This window comes from Rana temporaria, chromosome 8 (assembly GCF_905171775.1).
Source record: "Rana temporaria chromosome 8, aRanTem1.1, whole genome shotgun sequence".
Taxonomy (NCBI): domain Eukaryota; kingdom Metazoa; phylum Chordata; class Amphibia; order Anura; family Ranidae; genus Rana; species Rana temporaria.
In genome coordinates this window covers 15019713-15039576 of record NC_053496.1, presented here as the reverse complement: position 1 = coordinate 15039576, position 19864 = coordinate 15019713, and the positions used below count along the sequence as shown (strand labels likewise).

General features: G+C 42.9%; 1 protein-coding gene across 2 annotated transcripts in view; it reads right to left on the bottom strand.

Moving 5' to 3' along the window:
- LOC120946694 (alpha-2-macroglobulin-like) overlaps positions 1-19864 on the bottom strand; it is a 135479-nt gene that overhangs the window by 92989 nt on the left and 22626 nt on the right. For both annotated transcript variants that reach the window (XM_040361322.1, XM_040361323.1), the window contains exons 4-10: positions 16986-17038; positions 15377-15397; positions 11806-11959; positions 8527-8611; positions 8258-8381; positions 5365-5479; positions 1334-1443 (exon numbers count right to left, since the gene is read on the bottom strand). In XM_040361322.1, the coding sequence (XP_040217256.1) occupies positions 1334-1443; positions 5365-5479; positions 8258-8381; positions 8527-8611; positions 11806-11959; positions 15377-15397; positions 16986-17038 (662 nt within the window). The remainder of the gene's footprint in view (positions 1-1333; positions 1444-5364; positions 5480-8257; positions 8382-8526; positions 8612-11805; positions 11960-15376; positions 15398-16985; positions 17039-19864) is intronic.

Genomic DNA, 19864 nt, shown 5'->3' with positions numbered 1-19864 from the left:
CGTGGAGCTCTGTGTTTATACCTCATCATTACACACAGAGCTCCACGTCCCTGCTGTCACCGCCGTGTCACCGAAGATCGCGTGTACCCGGCGGACATCGCGGCCGCCCGGTACACGCATCGGGTCTTCGGCGATGCGTCGGCACATAAAAGGCCGTGTTTAAACGGCCACTTGGCACTTGAGAGCCGCGCTGCGGACGTATTTCGTCTATAGCGCGGATCTCAAGTGGTTAATATGGCTCTGGCTGGGCCACTCACAGAGTTGTCCCTAAGCCACTCCAGTATGGTTTTGGCTGTGTGCTTAGCATCGTTGTCATGTTGGACGGTGAACAGATGTTCATTAACCACTTAAGACCCGGACCAAAATGCAGCTAAAGGACCCGGCCAGGTTTTGCGATTCGGCACTGCGTCGCTTTAACAAACAATTGTGCGACGTGGCTCCCAGACAAAATTGGCGTCCTTTTTTCCCCAGAAATAGAGCTTTCTTTTGGTGGTATTTGATCACCTCTGCGGTTCTTATTTTTTGCGATATAAACAAAAATAGAGCGACAATTTTGAAAAAAATGCAATATTTTTTACTTTTTGCTATAATAAATATCCCCCAAAAATATATAAATAAAATAATTTTTTTCCTCAGTTTAGGCCGTTACGTATTCTTCTACCTATTTTTGGTAAAAAAATATCGCAATAAGCGTTTACCGATTGGTTTGCGCAAAATTTATAGCGTTTATAAAATAGGGGATAGTTTTATTGCATTTTTATCATTTTTATTTTTTTTACTACTTATGGCGGTGATCAGCGATTTTTTTCATGACTGCGACATTTCGTAACTCCCGCCGCCCTTTGCGCGAAGTGACGTCATTTTATCGAACGGCGACGCGCGTAGCGTAATTCCGTATTCCCGGACGGCTTACACAAACGACGTGAATTTATTAATTTCGACGCGGGAACGACGGCCATACTTTATACAGCAATACGATTGCTGTGTAAAGTTAAGGCACCAAAAACTACAACTAACTTTGCGACGGGAAACTAGACTAGCGGCGACGTAGCGAACGCGAAAATCCGTTGTGGATCGCTGTAACTCCTAATTTGCATACCCGACGCTGGTTTACGACGCAAACTCCCCCCAGCGGCGGCCGCGGTACTGCACCCTAAGATCCGACAGTGTAAAACAATTACACCTGTCGGATCTTAGGGATATCTATGCGTAACTGATTCTATGAAACAGTCGCATAGATACTCTGAGAGATACGACGGAGTATCAGGAGAAACGCCGTCGTATCTCCGCTGTGAATCTGGCCCTTGGTGAATTAAGGCTGTTTGTAACTCACCACTCCATTGTAGGGGATCCCAGCTTTGTAGTTACCATCAGCATCAACAAACGACACCTTATTGATTACATCAGATATACTAGATTGGCTGGTTGTAGATAACACAATTCCTGCCGAAGGTAACATTGAAAACAAACAAGAGATCACATATTTCTTCATCAAATCAGGGGATAAGAAATAGTGTGAGATATATGATCATTTCTAAAAATGTGGTCTTTTCTTACTTAGACGGTACCAATGCTTTTTAGAATTTGGGTTTTCAAAGCTGACAATGGCTAAATTTTATTTTATATTGCTAATTTATGTGTGGCATTATATAATATTCATGTGTTGATTTTAGGTCTGCTTTTTATGTGTTGCAGGGCCCTCCCTACGCGTTTTAACCACTTAAGGACTGAGACCATTTTTGACACTTGTTGTTTACAAATTAAAATCAGTGGGTCAGATCCACAGACAGAGTACGCCGGCGTATCTACTGATACGCCGGCGTACTTTCAAATTACCCGCGTCGTATCTTTGGTTTGAATCCTCAAACCAAGATACGACGGCATCTGGGTTAGATCCGACAGGTATACGTCTTCGTACGCCTTTCGGATCTAAGATGCAATACTTCGGCGTCCGCTGGGTGGCGTTCACGTCGTTTTCCGCGTCGGGTATGCAAATTAGCTATTTCCGACGATCCGCGAACGTACGAGCGGCCGGCGCATTGCTTTACGTCGTCTCTAGTCTGCTTTTTCCGGCGTATAGTTAAAGCTGGTATTTTGCAGCGTATAGTTAGACTTGCCAAGTATGGCCGTCGTTCCCGCGTCGAAATTTTAATTTTTTTTGCGTAAGTCGTCCGTGAATCGGAATGTACGTAAGTCCCGTCTAAGTTAAAAAAATGACGTCCTAGCGACGTCATTTAGCGCAATGCACAGCGGGAAATTTCGGGACAGCGATTGCGCAGTTCATTCGGCGCGGGGACGCGCTTCATTTAAATGAATCACGCCCCCTACCCGCCCAATTTGAAATCCGCCGCCAGAAATACACTACGCCGCCGTAACTTACGGCGCAAAATCTTTGAGGATTCAAAAGAATGCCGGGTAAGGTACGGCGGCGTAGCGTATCTCTGATACGCTGCGCGGGTGCAGATCTATGTGGATCTGCCCCAGTATTTTTTGCTGGGAAATTACTTAGAACCCCCAAACATATTATTTATATATATATATATATATATATATATATATATATATATATATATATATATATATATATATATACACAGTGTATATATATATATATATATATATATATATATATATATATATATATATATATATATATATATATATCATTTTTTATTTATTTTTAGCAAAGGCTCTGGAAAATAAAATGGTGGTCATTGCAATATTTCATGTCACACAGTATTTGTGCAGCGGTCTTTTAAACGCAATTGTTTGGGGAATACACTTTTTTGAATAAAAATAAAATAAAAATAAGAACTTAGCAACATTTTTTGTATATTGTGAAATAGTTATGTTGAGTAAATAGATACCTAAAATGTTAACGGTTACCAGGTTAGAGTTACAGAGGAGGTCTTGTGCTAGAAATATTGCTCATACTCTGATGATCGTGGCGATAACTCACATGTGTTATTTAAACACTGTTTACATTTGCGGGTGCGATCACGCGGGGACGGGGGTGCTCTAAAAATTATTACTTTTTTTTTTTCTAATTTATTTTATTTTATTTTTTTTAACACTGTCCCTTTTATTGCTGTCACAAGGAATGTAAACCTCCATTGTGACAGTAATAAGTGGTGACAAGTACTCTTTATGGAGGGATCAGGGCCTTAAAAGACCCCAAATCCCTCATTTGCACTTTAAAGTATTCAGGTCACCAAAATCGGCGATTCTGAAAAGGAGCCATCTGTAGCTGAGTAAACCGGAAGTGACGTGACATCACTTCTGGAAATTTACTATCAAAGCCGAATCCGTCTTTGTTCGGGTCACAGCCTAGCCGGACCGTGGAGGCCCAGGGAGAGTGGCGGACGGCGGCAGGAGGGGGGAGGGGGCATGCCCCCCCGCTGACTAGGATAATGGCCGAGCCGCTGCAGGCTATACCCCGATAAATCCACTTCCTCCTACTGACGTACCGGCGATTTGCGTGAAGTAGTTAAAATAAATGTGTGGTGGTTTTGTATATATTTATTTTTTATGGTGAGGACTAATAGTTTTGTTAATTTAAAAAAATGTTTTGGTCAGATGAATATCACAGATTGTGCGGTGTTCTCTCTTTGGGTAGAACATAGTGCTCTGGAAATCCTGTACCACTGGATATTTCAAGCATTTCTTTCTTTTAATTTTGATGATTATGGCTTACAGCTAGTGAAAACCCCAAATTCAGTATCTCCAAAAATGTGATTATTACATAAGATAAATAAAAAATTGAATACAGAAATTTTGGCTTACTGAAAAGTCTGTCCATGTACAGTATAGTATGCACTCAATACTTGGACGGGCCCCTTTTGCATGATTTACTGCATCAATGCGGCGTGGCATAGAGGCAATCAGCCTGTGGCACTGCTGAGGTGTTATGGAAGCCCAGGTTGCTTTAGTCAAAGTGGCCAGTTTGTTTTTAATCTACAGACTCCCCCTTATCTGCACAGGCAGTTTTTTTTGGTAAAACTAAACTATGACTTTAAGTCACATTACTAGCTTATTTAAAAATAGCTTATTTTGTATTTAAAAAGCTTATTTTTAAAAGAGGTTATTTTTTCCTCTGAAATGTAAAATGTAATATTAGCTCTGTTTGAGCATCCTATGCAGGGACGCCATCAGGGGGGTACAGACAGTACACCTGTAAGGGGCCCGGAGGTCCCCAGGGGCCCAGATGGCAACCCCCCTTTTTTTTTTTTCTTTTTTATAATTTTTATTTATTTTTTTTAATATTTTTTTTGTTTGTTTTGATTAAAAGGCCCAGAGGTTCCCAGAGGCCCGGAAATCCTCAGGTCCCCAGATGGCAACCCCCCCTTTTATATATATATATATATATATATATATATTTTTTTTATTAAAGGGCCCAGAGGTCCCCAGGGCCCCCGGATGGCAACCCCCCCCCCTTTTAATTTTTTAAACCTCTTTTTTTTTATATATATATATATATATATATATATATATATATATATATATATATACCGTATTTATCGCGGTATAACGCGCTCTGGCGTATACCGCGCACCCCCAAAGTGGCCCCCAATCCTGTGGGAAAAAAAGATTTTTTGTTTTTTTGTACTTACAGTTTGATGTCTTGCGCGGCGTCCATCTGCGGCCTCGTCGGGTCCGGCGTCCTTCTGCGGCTTCGGGTGTCCTCTTCGGCGGGTCCGGCGTCCGTCTTCGGCGGGTCGGGCGTCCATCTTCGGCGGGTCGGGCGTCCATCTTCGGCGGGTCCGGTGTCCATCTTCGGCGGGTCCGGTGTCCATCTTCGGCGGGTCCGGTGTCCATCTTCGGCGGGTCCGGCGTCCTTCGGCGTCGTCCTCTCGCTCGTTTCCCGCCATGACTTTGAATACTGCGCCCGCATATAGCGATCGCAGTACACTCGTGAATCTTCGGGCAGGCTCGGGCGCCTCTCGCACTGACGTCCTGTACGCTCAGGACGTCAGGACGTCAGTACGAGAGACTGGCCGAAGATTCACGAGTATACTGCGCTCGCTATATGCGGGCGCAGTATTCAAACTCGGGTATCGGCGTATATCGCGCACCCACGATTTTGCCCTGAAATAGTGCGCGGTATACGCCGATAAATACGGTATATATATATATATATATATATATATATATATATATATTTTTTTTTTTTAACTAAAGGGCCCAGAGGTCCCAAGCGCAACCCCCCACAATTCGTGCCCCCCGGTTCTCAATTCACCCCCCCCCCCCCCCCCCGCTTCTCAATTTTCTCAGGGGGCCCATGCCTGAAGCTGTGTAAGGGGCCCCATAATTCCTGATCCTATGTCCATTATATATTCCATTTCTAAGTGTGACAATAGAAGTTACCTGTCCCAGTCTCAGTGATGGAGGCTTCTCCTCTCAGTACATCTTCCATGTCATTGCTTCTCAGGTTAAGGACCTCAGAATTAACTTCTATGATATTACATCCTGATCTATCCAGCTAAGAGAGAGAGAAAGAGCCACACACATAGAATTAGTAATCAGGCAGTGTACTTTACGGCTGGAAATACATTTAAATTTAGGGGTCAAACCTTTTAAATGTTTTAATGTCTACTTATTTTATTTCTTGGAGACCCTAGAGATGACCTTGTCCTCAAGTCTATATCATAGATCTTTGCCGGCAAAGGCACCGTCCTAAACCTGCACAGATGTCCCTGTAATCGCGGCCAAAATGGGGACTGACAGGCGGGAGTGAAATTGCGCGAGTTCAGCTGAACTCGCACGGCTTCACTCCAGCAGCCCAATGTGAACCTATTCTAAAGCCCTGTACACACGGCCCAGGTTCTCGTCAGGAAGAAAACGTAAAAAGTGTCAGAAGTGTCCGCCATAATGTCGCAGTATCAAAAAAAATCGCTGATCGCCGCCATTTTGCACAAACCAATGAATAAACGTTTATTGCGATTTTTTTTTACGAAAAATATGTAGAAGAATACGTATCGGCCTAAACTGAGGAAAAATTTTTTTTTTTTATCTATTTTTGGGGGATATTTATTATACAAAAAGTAAAAAATATTTTTTTTTTTCAAAATTGTCGCTCTATTTTTGTTTATAGCGCAAAAACTAAAAACCGCAGAGGTGATCAAATACCACCAAAAGAAAGCTCTATTTGTGGGAAAAAAAGGACGCCAATTTTGTTTGGGAGCCACGTCGCACGTCCGCGCAATTGTCAGTTAAAGCGACGCAGTGCCGAATCGCAAACAGTGCTCTGGTCTTTGACCAGCAATATGGTCCGGGGATTAAGTGGTTAAGAAATTAAAAAAAACATGTTGATCATGTGGCAAAGGCGGGAACCATAGAAAGCGGATTAAACTGTGGCTTTAATATCAGTAGAAGCATCCCAAGTTGGACTCATGTGAGCACTGAAAGGATGTTTTGACAGCCAACCAAAAGTTTTTATTGAGACCAGCTGTGAAATGTTGTACTGCACCAAACAACAATGTACACATGCCCAATTTCACCAGCTCCAGTGTAGCTCCATGCTGTACCAGTCTAATTATTGCATGCAACTTTTGGGCAGAGAAATGTTAAGTTCGCTGCCCTGGAACAATTATATGACTTCGGCATCAGAGAATGACAGCTTCCATCTGCGGCTTCTTAACCACTTAAAGCGGGAGTTCACCCATTTGTAAAAAATTTCTCCCCTTAGCTTCCTGCTCGTTCGGTCTAGGGGAATCGGCTATTTGTATTAAAATATGAGCCGTACTTACCCGTTTTCGAGCTGCATCTTCTTCCGTCGCTTCCGGGTATGGGTCTTCGGGAGCGGGCGTTCCTTCTTGATTGACAGCCTTCCGAGAGGCTTCCGACGGTCGCATCCATCGCGTCACTCGTAGCCGAAAGAAGCCGAACGTCGGTGCGGCTCTATACTGCGCCTGCGCACCGACGTTCGGCTTCTTTCGGAAAATCATGACGCGATGGATGCGACCGTCGGAAGCCTTTCGGAAGCCTGTCAATCAAGAAGGAACGCCCATTCCCGAAGCCCATACCCGGAAGCGACGGAGAGGATGCATCTCGTAAATGGGTAAGTACTGCACATATTTTAAAATAAATAGCCGATTCCCCTAGTAAAAACGAGCAGGAATCTAAGGGGGAAAAGTGCCCTCTAAGGGTGAACCCCCGCTTTAAGACCCGGAACCTTTAGCAGCTAAGGACCCGGCCAGGTTTTGCGATTCGGCACTGCGTCGCTTTAACAGACAATTACGTGGTCGTGCGACGTGGCTCCCAAATAGAATTGGCGTCCTTTTTTTCCCACAAATAGAGATTTCTTTTGGTGGTATTTGATCACCTCTGCGGTTTTTATTTATTGCGCTATAAACAAAAATATAGCGACAATTTTGAAAAAAATTCAGTATTTTTTTACTTTTTGCTATAATAAATATCCCCCAAAAATATATCAAAAATTTTTTTTTGCTCAGTTTAGGCCGATACGTATTCTTTTACCTATTTTTGGTAAAAAAAAACGCAATAAGCGTTTATCGGTTGGTTTGCGCAAAATTTATAGCATTTACAAAATAGGGAATAGTTTTATTGCATTTTTATTAATATTATTTTTTTACTACTAATGGCGGCGATCAGCGATTTTTTTTTTTCGTGGCTGCGACATTATGGCGGACGCTTCGGACAATTTTGACACATTTTTGGGACCATTGTCATTTTCGCAGCAAAAAAAAGCATTTAAAATGCATTGTTTACTGTGAAAATGACAATAGCAGTTTTGGGAGTTAACCACAAGGGGGCGCTGAAAGGGTTATGTATGACCTAATATGTGTTTCTAACTTTAGGGGGGTGTGGCTGTAGGTGTGACGTCATCGATTGTGTATCCCTATAAAAGGGATCACACGATCGATGACGCCGCCACAGTGAAGAACGGGAAGCTGTGTTTACACACAGCTCTCCCCGTTCTTCAGCTCCGGGGACCGATCGTAGGACTCCAGCGGCGATCGGGTCCAGCGGTCCCGGAGCTTCGGACCGGGTCGCGGGCGTGCGCCGCGGGCGCGTGCCCAGCTGGGCACTAGCAGAGGGCGTACCTGTACGTGCATGTGCCCAGCCGTGCCATTCTGCCGACGTAAATGTGCAGGAGGCGGTCCTTAAGTGGTTAAACAGATATTCTGACTTACTGGCTCCCTTTAAAATTATGGGGGTGCATATATTTGACTGGTTGGCTTCTCATGTTGGTATTCATTATCTTCTCATTATTTAATTGTCATTTCGTTGCATTTACCGTTCCAATGAAATGAGCACAGATATCGTCTTGACTATTAACGTATCTTCTCCACCAAAATCTAGAATGCTTGTGACACACAGTGGCTGTATAGTTTCCTTGAACTGGCTTCCCATAGGTGTATCTAAAAGACATAACACATTTCTAACATATGTAACATATAGAACGTGTTATTATTCATTAATGATTATTTGGAATGTGTGCAACACGTGACTTTTCCTTTCTTCCAGTCACTATACAGGATTGTATAGATTGATATTCAGACTCACCTTCCACATACGTGAAGTGGGAATTGGTTACTGTTGACCAAAACAACCTTGGGGAACTGAAGGGAAACTTCAAACTTTGGAAGAACTGTAGAGATATATGAATAGAAATCAAGGATGGTGTAGGACAGAGTCTTAAACTTTTTAATACAAGGAACACATTGTATATTTTACAAATATTCACAAGCTCTGGGGGTTCCCTTGTTAAAGGGGGCTTCCAGATTCCAATAAGCACCCAGCCTGCAGACCCCCGCAACCACCGGGCAAGGGTTGTGGGGACGAGGCCCTTGTCCCCATCAACACGGGGACAAGATGTTTTGGGGGGACCCCAAACGTCCTCCCCATGTTGAGGGCATGTGGCCTGGTATGGTTCAGGAGGGGGGATGCTCTCTCGTCCCCCCCCTTTTCCTGCGGCCTGCCAGGTTGTGTACTTGGATAATGATCTGGTATGGATTTTCAGGGGGGCCTTTCGCCATTTTTTTTAAATTGTGGCGCAGGGTTCCCCTTAAAATCCATACCAGACCTAAAGGGCCTGGTATGGATTTTGAGGGGACCCCCGCGCATTTTTTTTTGTGCAGAGTTCTCCTTAATATTCATACCAGATCCAAAGGGCCTGGTAATGGACTCATGTTCTTTCAATGAATTTTTTCTATATTGCCGGCATCCGACAATACATTACAGCCACAATCAGTTTAAAATTACTTTTTTTTCATTTTAGCTGTGGTATTGTTCTAAACACAGGGAAAATGCGCTACTTTACATGCATACTAAGGGGGTCCCCCAGGCACGATATTTAAAGGAATATTTTTTTTTTTTTTTTTTTTTTACCATAAAGATTTTTATTGAAAATATTTGCATATAACATAAAATGGAACGGCTCCATGAGCCCAAACAAAAAGTCGTATAGGCAGATTTCGGCAAAACATAGATACAATGGGCTAGATTCAGAGAGAAATGCCTATCTTTAGGCGGGCATAGCATATCTCATATACGCTACGCCTCCGTAACTTTGACAGGCAAGTCCCGTATTCTGAAAGAATTTGCGCCCGAAGTTACGGCGGCGTATCTAGCTCATTTGCATATTCTACGCGGAAATCAACGGAAGCGCCACCTAGCGGCCAGCGTAAATATGCACCCTAAGATACGACAGCGTAGGAGACTTACGCCGCTCGTATCTAGGCAACAGTGAGGCGTATCTGATTCTATGAATCAGGCGCCGAGATGCGACGGCCCTCATTCGGAGTTACGACGGCGTATCTGGAGATATGCCGACGTAACTCCTTTCTGAATCTGGCCCAATATGTCTGAAAAAGTCAACACAATAAATAAAAGAAAACCCTAATTTTGTGTGCATCAAACGTAAGGTAATAATACGGATGCACCGGTATTAGGTGTGCCACCACCCCGATAATGTAGAATTGAACTAAGGACTAGTGAATTGGGCTTTGAAGGCACATGATACAAAAATTGTAGAAAACTAGAAAAAAATGTATTATAGGTACAGAAATATCATAGAAACCGTTATAAATAAAAGATCACAAAGTGAAATTCAATTAACAACTGGTTTACCACACAAGGTTCACATTCATTGTATAGTTCTAACATAAAAAGCTTAAGATAAAAAGCATAATTATAAAAACGTTATATCACAAGTGACCAGATGGTTGTCCAGAGGACTAGGAGGATTTGCTTGACATGTTGCGCGCTCATGGAATTAGCGCTTCCTCAGGAGCATAGATATTTCATTAAGGGGTATCCCGCGTTGATGGTAATCAACGAGCGGTCTCTTATTGGCCTATCACTGGTTGTAATTCACAGAGAAATTTATTTCAACCAGATAGGGGAGTGTAATCATAAAAATGCAAGACTAAATTGCATGCGATGGTATGGCAGTACTGGCGCTACTCTGATACCAGGGACACACTCAGCCATACACTCTATTGCAGTATTAAGGACTCTAACGCCTTCACCCATTATCCTTTCCATATCCATGGACTAAGGTCAGTTAGGTGGGCGATTTTCTAGACAGATTTTTCCCATCTGTTCCTTCATGTCCGGTTCAATACACTGTATGTATTAGCTGAGTGTGTTAATATATCCCTGGATTAGGTTCATTGTTCATTGCTTACCAGCAATCAACTGCCATACCATCGCATGCAATTTAGTCTTGCATTTTTATGATTACACTCCCCTATCTGGTTGAAATAAATTAAAAAATTTTAGATATTTTTTTCGCCGCTAGGTGTCGCCTCCGTAGTTTTCCCCGTCGAGTATGCAAATTAGCAAAATACGTGAATTCCCGAACGTACGCGCGGTCGACGCAGTGAAGTTACGACGTTTACGTTAGATTTGCGACACGTAAAGTTGCCCCTGCTATATGAGGGGCAACCAATGTTAAGTATGGCCGTCGTTCCCGCGTCGAAATTTATAAAATTTACGTTGTTTGCGTAAGGCCCCATACACACGATAGAATCCATCCGCTGAAAAATCCCAGCGAATGGGTTTCAGCGGATAGATCCTATGGTGTGTACACTCCAGCGGATCTGTTTCCGCGGATATTTATCCCCTGGGATGGATTCCAGCGGATAAATATTTGCTGACATGCTAAACAAATCTATCCGCTGGAATCCATCCCAACGGATGGATCCGCTGGTCTGTATAGACTCACCTGATCCATCCGTCCGAAGGGATCCCCCGCATGCGTCGTAATGATTCGACGCATGCGTGGAATTCCTTATATGACAGCGTCGCGCACGTCGCCGCGTCATAATCGCGGCGACGGCGCGACACGTCATCGCCAGAGGATTTCGGCGCGGATTTCAATGCGATGGTGAGTACACTCCATCGCATTGGAAATCCGCACAAATCCTCGAGAGGATTTATCCGCGGAAACGGTCCGCTGGACCGTATTCGCGGATAAATCCTCTCGTGTGAATGGGGCCTAAGTCGTCCGTGAATGGGGCTGGACGCCATTTACGTTCACGTTGAAACCAATGACGTCCTTGCGACGTCATTTAGCGCAATGCACTTTGGGAAATTTAAATTTAATTTAAATGCTCCAGGCCCCCTACCCGGCTCATTTGAATTAGGCGGGCTTGCGCCGGGGGATTTACGCTACGCCGCCGCAACTTTACAGGCAAGTTCTTTGTGAATAAAGCACTTGCCTGTAAAACTTGCGGCGGGGTAACGTAAATGACATACGTTACGCCGCCGCAGTATTACGCCCATCTACGAGAATCTGGGCCCTTGAGTATTAAATATTTTTTAAGGGCAATTTCTTACCATATTCTTCCACTGTAAAGGTGTGGACTGTGTCCTTCACCCGAATGGAGTATTCTCCCAGTGGAGGCTCAGAGGAGAGGGGAAGGGAAAGTTCAGCCAATCCCTGACTGAGGCTCACATTTAGCCACTGACCAATCCGGTTCTTTCCTGGATCCTTAAAAGAAGACATAGGCTAGATTAACAGGACTTTCTAACTATGGATAAAAATAATACTAAATATGAATTAGGTTGATTATATAACATGGCTGGTTATTTTAGGTTGGTTACATAACATTGACAATACTAAATGAAATCTGTAGACAGGTGCTGGATTCATACGTATTTTTAGCACACATGCGTTTACATTGAAATGAGCAGAAAGAGATGTCAATATGTGTTAATATAAGCCAACGCTTGTAAATGAACATCAAAAAGAGCAAACGTGTGTTAACGTGTTTTCATGTGTTTACATGCAATGGCCACCAACATGTCAACTACCAACATATTTTCAGACATGGGGAGAACACAGAAACTCCATGCAGATAGAGTTTTAGGCTGGGTTAAACCTAGAGGCAAGAGTGTAATCTACTTAGCCTCCATGCTGCCTATAGTGAAAAATAATAAAATGTATACCGTATTTATCGGCGTATATCGCGCACTATTTTCCCCTTAAAATAAGGGGAAAATCGTGGGTGCGCGATATACGCCGATAGCCGCTTCCCGCGCTCAGTTTGAAATCCTGCGCCGACATATACCGAGTGCAGTACACTCGGGTACATTCGGCTAGTCTCGGCTTCGCTCGTGCTCACGCATAAACGTCACAGAGCGTGAGCGCGAGCGAAGCCGAGCCTTGCCGAATGTACCCGAGTGTACTGCACTCGGTATATGTCGGCGGAGGCGTTCGAACTGAGTGTGGGAAGCGGGGACTCGACTTGAGGCGCGCGCTGGAGAAGCCGGGAGGACACCAATCGGGGCCGCAGACGGACGCCGGCCCGGACGATGGACGCTGGGAAGACACCAAAACTGTAAGTAATAAAATCATATAACATTTTTTTTTACAGGAATTTCGGGGGAAACTTTAGGGGTGCGCGGTATATGCGGGAGCGCGTTATACCGCGATAAATACAGTATATACTATTATATTTTAACATACATACAACATATATGTTTAATAATTAAAGGGTTACTAAAGGAAAAAAAAAACATGTGATACTTACCTCCACTGTGCAGTTTGTTTTGCACAGAGTGGCCCCGATCCATGTCTTCTGGGGTCCCTCGGCGGCTGTCTCTGGTCCTCCCCGCAATTACTCACCACAGTCATGCGAGAGCTCGCATGGTGGTCAGTAATTGTGGGTGCGCTCCCATGATACAGCGAGCGGCCATAGCTGCTCGCTGTATCAGGCCTAGTACACACGAGAGGATTTATCCGCGGATACGGTCCAACGGACCGTTTCCGCGGATAAATCCTCTTGAGGATTTCCGCGGATTTGGATCCGATGGAGTGTACTCACCATAGGATCGAAATCCGCGCCAAAATCCCATCGCGATGACGTGTCGCGCCGTCGCCGCGATGATGACGCGGCGACGTGCGCGACGCTGTCATATAATGAATTCCACGCATGCGTCGAATCATTACGACGCATGCGGGGGATCCATTCGGACGGATTGATCCGGTGAGTCTGTACAGACCAGCGGATCAATCCGTTGAGATGGATTCAAGCGGATAGATTTTAAAGCATGTCTTCAAATTTTTATCCGCTTGAAATCCATCCCAGGGGATAAAAATCCGCGGAAACAGATCCACTGGATTGTACACACCAGGGGATCTATCCGCTGGAGCCGGTCCGCGGATCAATTCCAGCGGATGGATCCTCTCGTGTGTACGGGGCCTCACTCGGCCCCGCCCCTCGGCGCGCCGCGTCACTGGATGTGATTGACAGCAGCGCCAGCCAATGGCTGCGCTGCTCTCAATCAATCTGCTCTAGCCAGGCAGCCAGGCTGAGCGGCGAAGAGGATCCCGGGACCGCACGCGGGACTTTCGAGGTGTCAGGTAAGTATAACGGGGGGCTCAGGGGGGGGCAGCATCAGATGTTTTTTCAACCTTAATGCATAGATTGCATTAAGGTGAAAAAACATTTTCCTTTACATTTTTATTATTATTACATTTATATGATTATATCAACTTATGTTGAATTTTTACACCACGAATGCTTTATTATTATATGGTCTAATCATGTTTTCTAATTGTACTATCATGTACTGTTCCTAGGGATCTTTGGCAATCAGTTGCCTTTCATGTGACATATCCACATCATTACACACACCCACAGGTCTCATTTAACCACTTAAAGACCTCAGGTGTTTTTCAGATTTGGTGTTTGCAAGACTAAAACATTTTTTTCTGCTAGAAAATTACTTAAAACCCCCAAACATTATATATTTTTTTTTTCTAACACCCTAGAGAATAAAATGGCGGTCATTGCAATACTTTTTGTCACACCGTATTTGCGCAGCAGTCTTACAAGCGCACTTTTTTTGGAAAAAATTCACTTTTTTGAATTAAAAAATAAGACAACAATAAATTTGGCCCAATTTTTGTATATATTGTGAAAGATAATGTTACGCCGAGTAAAATGATACCCAACATGTCACGCTTTAAAATTGCTCGTGGCATGGCGTCAAACTTTTACCCTTAAAAATCTAGATAGGCGACGTTTAAAAAATTCTATAAGTTGCATTTTTTGAGCTACAGAGTAGCTCTAGGGCTATAATTATTGCTCTCGCTCTAACGATCGCGGCGATACCTCACTTGTGTGATTTGAACACCGTTTTCATATGCGGGCGCTACTCGCGTATGCGTTCGCTTCTGCGCGCGAGCTCGTCAGGACGGGGCGCTTTAAAAAAATTTTTTTTTTGTTTTCTTATTTAATTTTATTGATTTTATTATTTTTTACACTAAAATATAAAAAAAAAAAAAAATGATCACTTTTATTCCTATTACAAGGAATGTAAACATCCCTTGTAATAGAAAAAAGCATGACAGGTCCTCTTAAATATGAGATCTGGGGTCAAAAAGACCTCAGATCTCATATTTAGGCTTAAATGAAAATTTGTCATTTAAAAAAATGACAGAAAAAAAATTGTCTCTTTAAGAGGCTGGGCGGGACTGACGTTTTGACGTCACTTCCGCCCAGCAGAGCTATGAGGACGGGTGGGGGCCATCTTGCCCTCACTCAAGTCCTCACTCTCCAGGCGGCAGCATCGGATCTCCTCCGCCGCTACCGACGGCTCCGGTAAGCGGCGGAGGGCGCGGAAAAGCGGCGGGAGGGGGGGGCCCCTCTCCCGCCACCGATAACGGCGATCTCGCGGCGAATCCGCCGCGGAGACCGCCGTTATCGTTTACACGGCCGCCAGCTGAAAACATGGATATCTCAGTTGTGGCAGCAGCTGCTGCCGTTACTGAGATATCCATGTTTAAAAAGAGGACGTTTATATACAGTGGGGGGTCCGTAAGTGTCCCAATCCTTCCCCTTCTGGTCTTTACACATATATATGTTTAATAGTTTATTTGCATACGGGTTAAATATTTTACCTGTAGTTGTACAACTGGAAACTGAAAGAGAAAGAAAACAGACAGGTTACTAAAACACACCTTTAGTTATATTTATTTACACCTATTTGATAGAAAGTCTGGCTACCCAAGCCATTGTTTATAAAAGAATGAAAGCCTGAATGAAAAATGTAATTTTCTTGGCTTTATATATGTTATTATTGCTGCAGCAGGCTCTATACATGGTACAGATGTGTCACATTACAGACAGACTAAGGGTACCCCCCTAGGCACTACAGTATAGTTAAAGGAATTTTTCATTTTTCTTGTTATTTCAAATTTTTATGGTTTAAAACCATTATGCAGGTAAAGGACCTGGCTCCTTTTTGCGATTCGGCACTGTGTCGCTTTAACCACTTCCCGACCGCCGCATGTAGATATACGTCGGCAGAATGGCACGTACAGGCACATTGGCGTACCTGTACGTCCCTGCCTAGATGTGGGTCGGGGGTCCGATCGGGACCCCCCCCCCCGCTACATGCATCGGTCGGATTCCCTCGGGGAGCGATCCGGGACGACGGTGTGGCTATTCGTTTATAGCCGCTCCGTCGCGATCGCTCCCCGGAGCTGAAGAACGGGAAGAGCCGTATGTAAACACGGCTTCCCCGTGCTTCACTATGGCGCTGCATCGATCGAGTGATCCCTTTTATAGGGAGACTCGATCGATGATGTCAGTCCTACAGCCACACCCCCCTACAGTTGTAAACACACACTAGGTGAACCCTAACTCCTACAGCGCCCCCTGTGGTTAACTCCCAAACTGCAATTGTCATTTTCACAGTAAACAATGCATTTTTATAGCACTTTTTGCTGTGAAAATGACAATGGTCCCAAAAATGTGTCAAAATTGTCCGAAGTGTCCGCCATAATGTCGCAGTCTTGAAAAAAATCGCTGATCGCCGCCATTAGTAGTAAAAAAAAAAAAGAATAATAAAAATGCAATAAAACTATCCCCTATTTTGTAAACGCTATAAATTTTGCGCAAACCAATCGATAAACGCTTATTGCGATTTTTTTTTAACAAAAATATGTAGAAGAATACGTATCAGCCTAAACTGAGGAAAAAAAAAGTTTTTTTTTAAAAAAAATTGGGGGATATTTATTGGAGCAAAAAGTAAAAAATATTGCATTTTTTTTTCAAAATTGTCGCTCTATTTTTGTTTATAGCGCAAAAAATAAAAACCGCAGAGGTGATCAAATACCACCAAAAGAAAGCTCTATTTGTGGGAAAAAAAGGACGCCAATTTTGTTTGGGAGCCACGTCGCACGACCGCGCAATTGTCAGTTAAAGCGACGCAGTGCCGAATCGCAAAAAAGGGCCTGGTCCTTTACCTGCATATTGGTCCGGGTCTTAAGTGGTTAAACACCAGGATCAGACAGAGATCTGTAATCCACACCGGCTACACCGCACTGCAGACAGGGCAGGTGCTTCCGCTAGGCTTGTTTAAGATTTCCTGAAATGTCATTTGTCCCATGTTATGATGTTATTTTAGATAAAAATAACGGTTAGTGAAGTCCCTTATCAATAAAGATGCTAATATATCACCCCCCCCCCCCCCACCCATATTTCTCCCAGGAGACATTTACTTACCACAGTATTTTTGGGTTGAAGATCTTCATCAATGAATAGAATTCTGAAGTTTACTGTAAAAGTCAAATATAAAATGTTATAATTTGATTGGATCTATCCTAATTATTTAAAAAGTATTTCCAGGGTTTTAGTTCAGGGTTTTCATCAGCGGGCTTGCGTCCATAAAGGGCGCAGGGGCACCGCCCCCTCCCCCTCTCCTGCACCGCTCTAATCCCCATAGATAGATTCATGCATTGCTTTGATAAGTTGGCTTTGATAAAACGCAGGCGCATGAAACATGTAAGCTAGGGTCGCCACTATAACAGCTAGCGACCCGCCCAGCACTTGTGCACTCCTCGTCCCGGCGTTGATTCCTGATTTTGGTTGTCGCCGTATACTAGACATGTGCATTTTGTTTCGTTTCGAATTCGGACGATTTTTTTCATTATTCGGAAATTCGTATGCATCCGAATTTCTGAATTACAAAATTAACCACTTAAGCCCTGGACCAATATGCTGCCAAATGCCCAAAGGTGTTTTTACAATTCGGCACTGCGTCGCTTTAACACTGCGTGACTGTAGGACTGACGTCATCGATCGAGTCTCCCTATAAAAGGGATCACACGATCGATGCAGCCGCCACAGTGAAGCACGGGGAAGCCGTGTTTACACACAGCTCTCCCCGTTCTTCAGCTCCGGGGAGAGATCGCGACAGAGTGGCTATAAACGAATAGCCGCGCCGTCGTCCCGGATCGCTCCCCGCGGGAATCCGACCGCCGCATGTAGCGGGGGGGTCTTGATCGGACCCCCGACCTGCGGAAAGGCGGGGACGTACATGTACGCCCATTTGCCTGTACGTGCCATTCTGTGGACGTACATATACATGCGGCGGTCGGGAAGTGGTTAACGAATTTAAACAAATTTGAAAAAACGAAATTCGAATTGGAATCGAATTTGAAAAAATAGAAATCGATTTTCTAAAAACTACAATAAAATAGAATATAAAACAATAAAGCAATAGAATCAAAATGAATAGAATAGAAGTTAATAGATTGTAATAAAATAGAACATGACAGTCTTCCGAAATTCGAATAGTATAACTTTGAATTCTAGAATAGATTGGAAAATAATTTAAATTTATGGAAACTAAAATATAAAAGAATAGAAAAACAAATAGAACAGAATAGAATCAATTATAATATATGTTATTCTATTCTCTTGTTTTTCTTTTCTATTCCATTCTAATCTTTTCTATTCGAATTTGAATTCATTTTATACGAAATTAGAATTTCTTATTGAATAAAATTGAATTTGAATAGAAAAGATTATAAAAGATCAGTTTCATATTAGAATTTGAATTTTTTTTGACCGAATTCCTAAAAAGTCTACTGCATTCGAAAAATTTTATTTGATTAGAAAAAATCTACTGCATTTGAAAAAAATCTACCGAATTGGAAAAAACTACCACATTCGATTTTTTCTTTTTACATATAACCATTTTCCAAAATTCGAATTTCATATAGAATGAAATCGAATTGGAATAGAAAAGATTAGAATATAATAGAAAATAATAGAAAAGTTAGTAAACTAGAAAAACAATAGAACAGAATAGAATCAATTAATATATATTATATTTTATTCTATTCTCTTGTTCTTCTTTTCGATTCTGTTTTAATCTTTTCTATTCAAATTCTATTTCATTCTATACGAATTTCAAATTTCAGGAAATGGTTATATATAGTTTTGTTTAAATGTGGTAGAATTATTTCGAATTTGATATTTTTTTTCGAATTCAGTAGATTTGTTTTCGAATGCGTTAGAATTATTTCGAATTCGGTAGAGTTTTTTCGAATGCGGTAGAATTTTTTTCAAATATGAAATGAATCCCGAAAACGAATGTAATGAATGCAACGAACTTAACTAAACAAATGTAATTAAATAACGAATCGAAATGAAACAAATTTTTTCATCCTGCACATGTCTAGCGGATACAGTGCCCGTCATTCAGAGCGCCTCCCGTGAAATACAGCGTTCGGCTTGCCTGATCAGCCTGTTTGATCGTGGATACCCGTCAGGTGCGGCCTACAATACACTCCCTGGAGCTGAGCGAGCCTGATACCCACAACCCAGCTATTAGTTGTACTACAGAGGAGCGGTGTCTTCCCATTTCCAATCCTGGCTGCATACCATACCATTGGATCAGCCTTCTAAGACCAGGAGTCGGAGCACACTTGCTGACATTAACCCTTTGGTTCTTGGAGTTATGGAAAAGGGAGTAGCCGCTCCAGGTGGGAACCCAGATAAATATCCTCCGCTGCAGACAACTCAGGTGCAGGCAATGCACTTAGCAAAGCAGGAACAAAAATTGTCTCTGGACAGCCGCACTCTGAACAATTTGTAGCCTTTATTAACCACTTAAGCCCCGGACCATATTGCTGCCTAAAGACCCAAGGGGTTTTTACAGTTCGGGACTGCGTCGCTTTAACAGACAATTGCGCGGTCGTGCGACGTGGCTCCCAAACAAAATTGGCGTCCTTTTTTCCCCACAAATAGAGCTTTCTTTTGGTGGTATTTGATCACCTCTGCGGTTTTTATTTTTTGCGCTATAAACAAAAATAGAGCGACAATTTTGAAAAAAATGCAATATTTTTTACTTTTTGCTGTAATAAATACCCCCCAAAAACATATATAAATTTTTTTTTTCCTCACTTTAGGCCGATACGTATTCTTCTACCTATTGTTGGTAAAAAAAATCGCAATAATCGTTTATCGGTTGGTTTGCCCAAAATTTATAGCGTTTACAAAATAGGGGATAGTTTTTTTGCATTTTTATTTTTTTTATTTTTTTTACTACTAATGGCGGCGATCAGCGATTTTTTTCGTGACTGCGACATTATGGC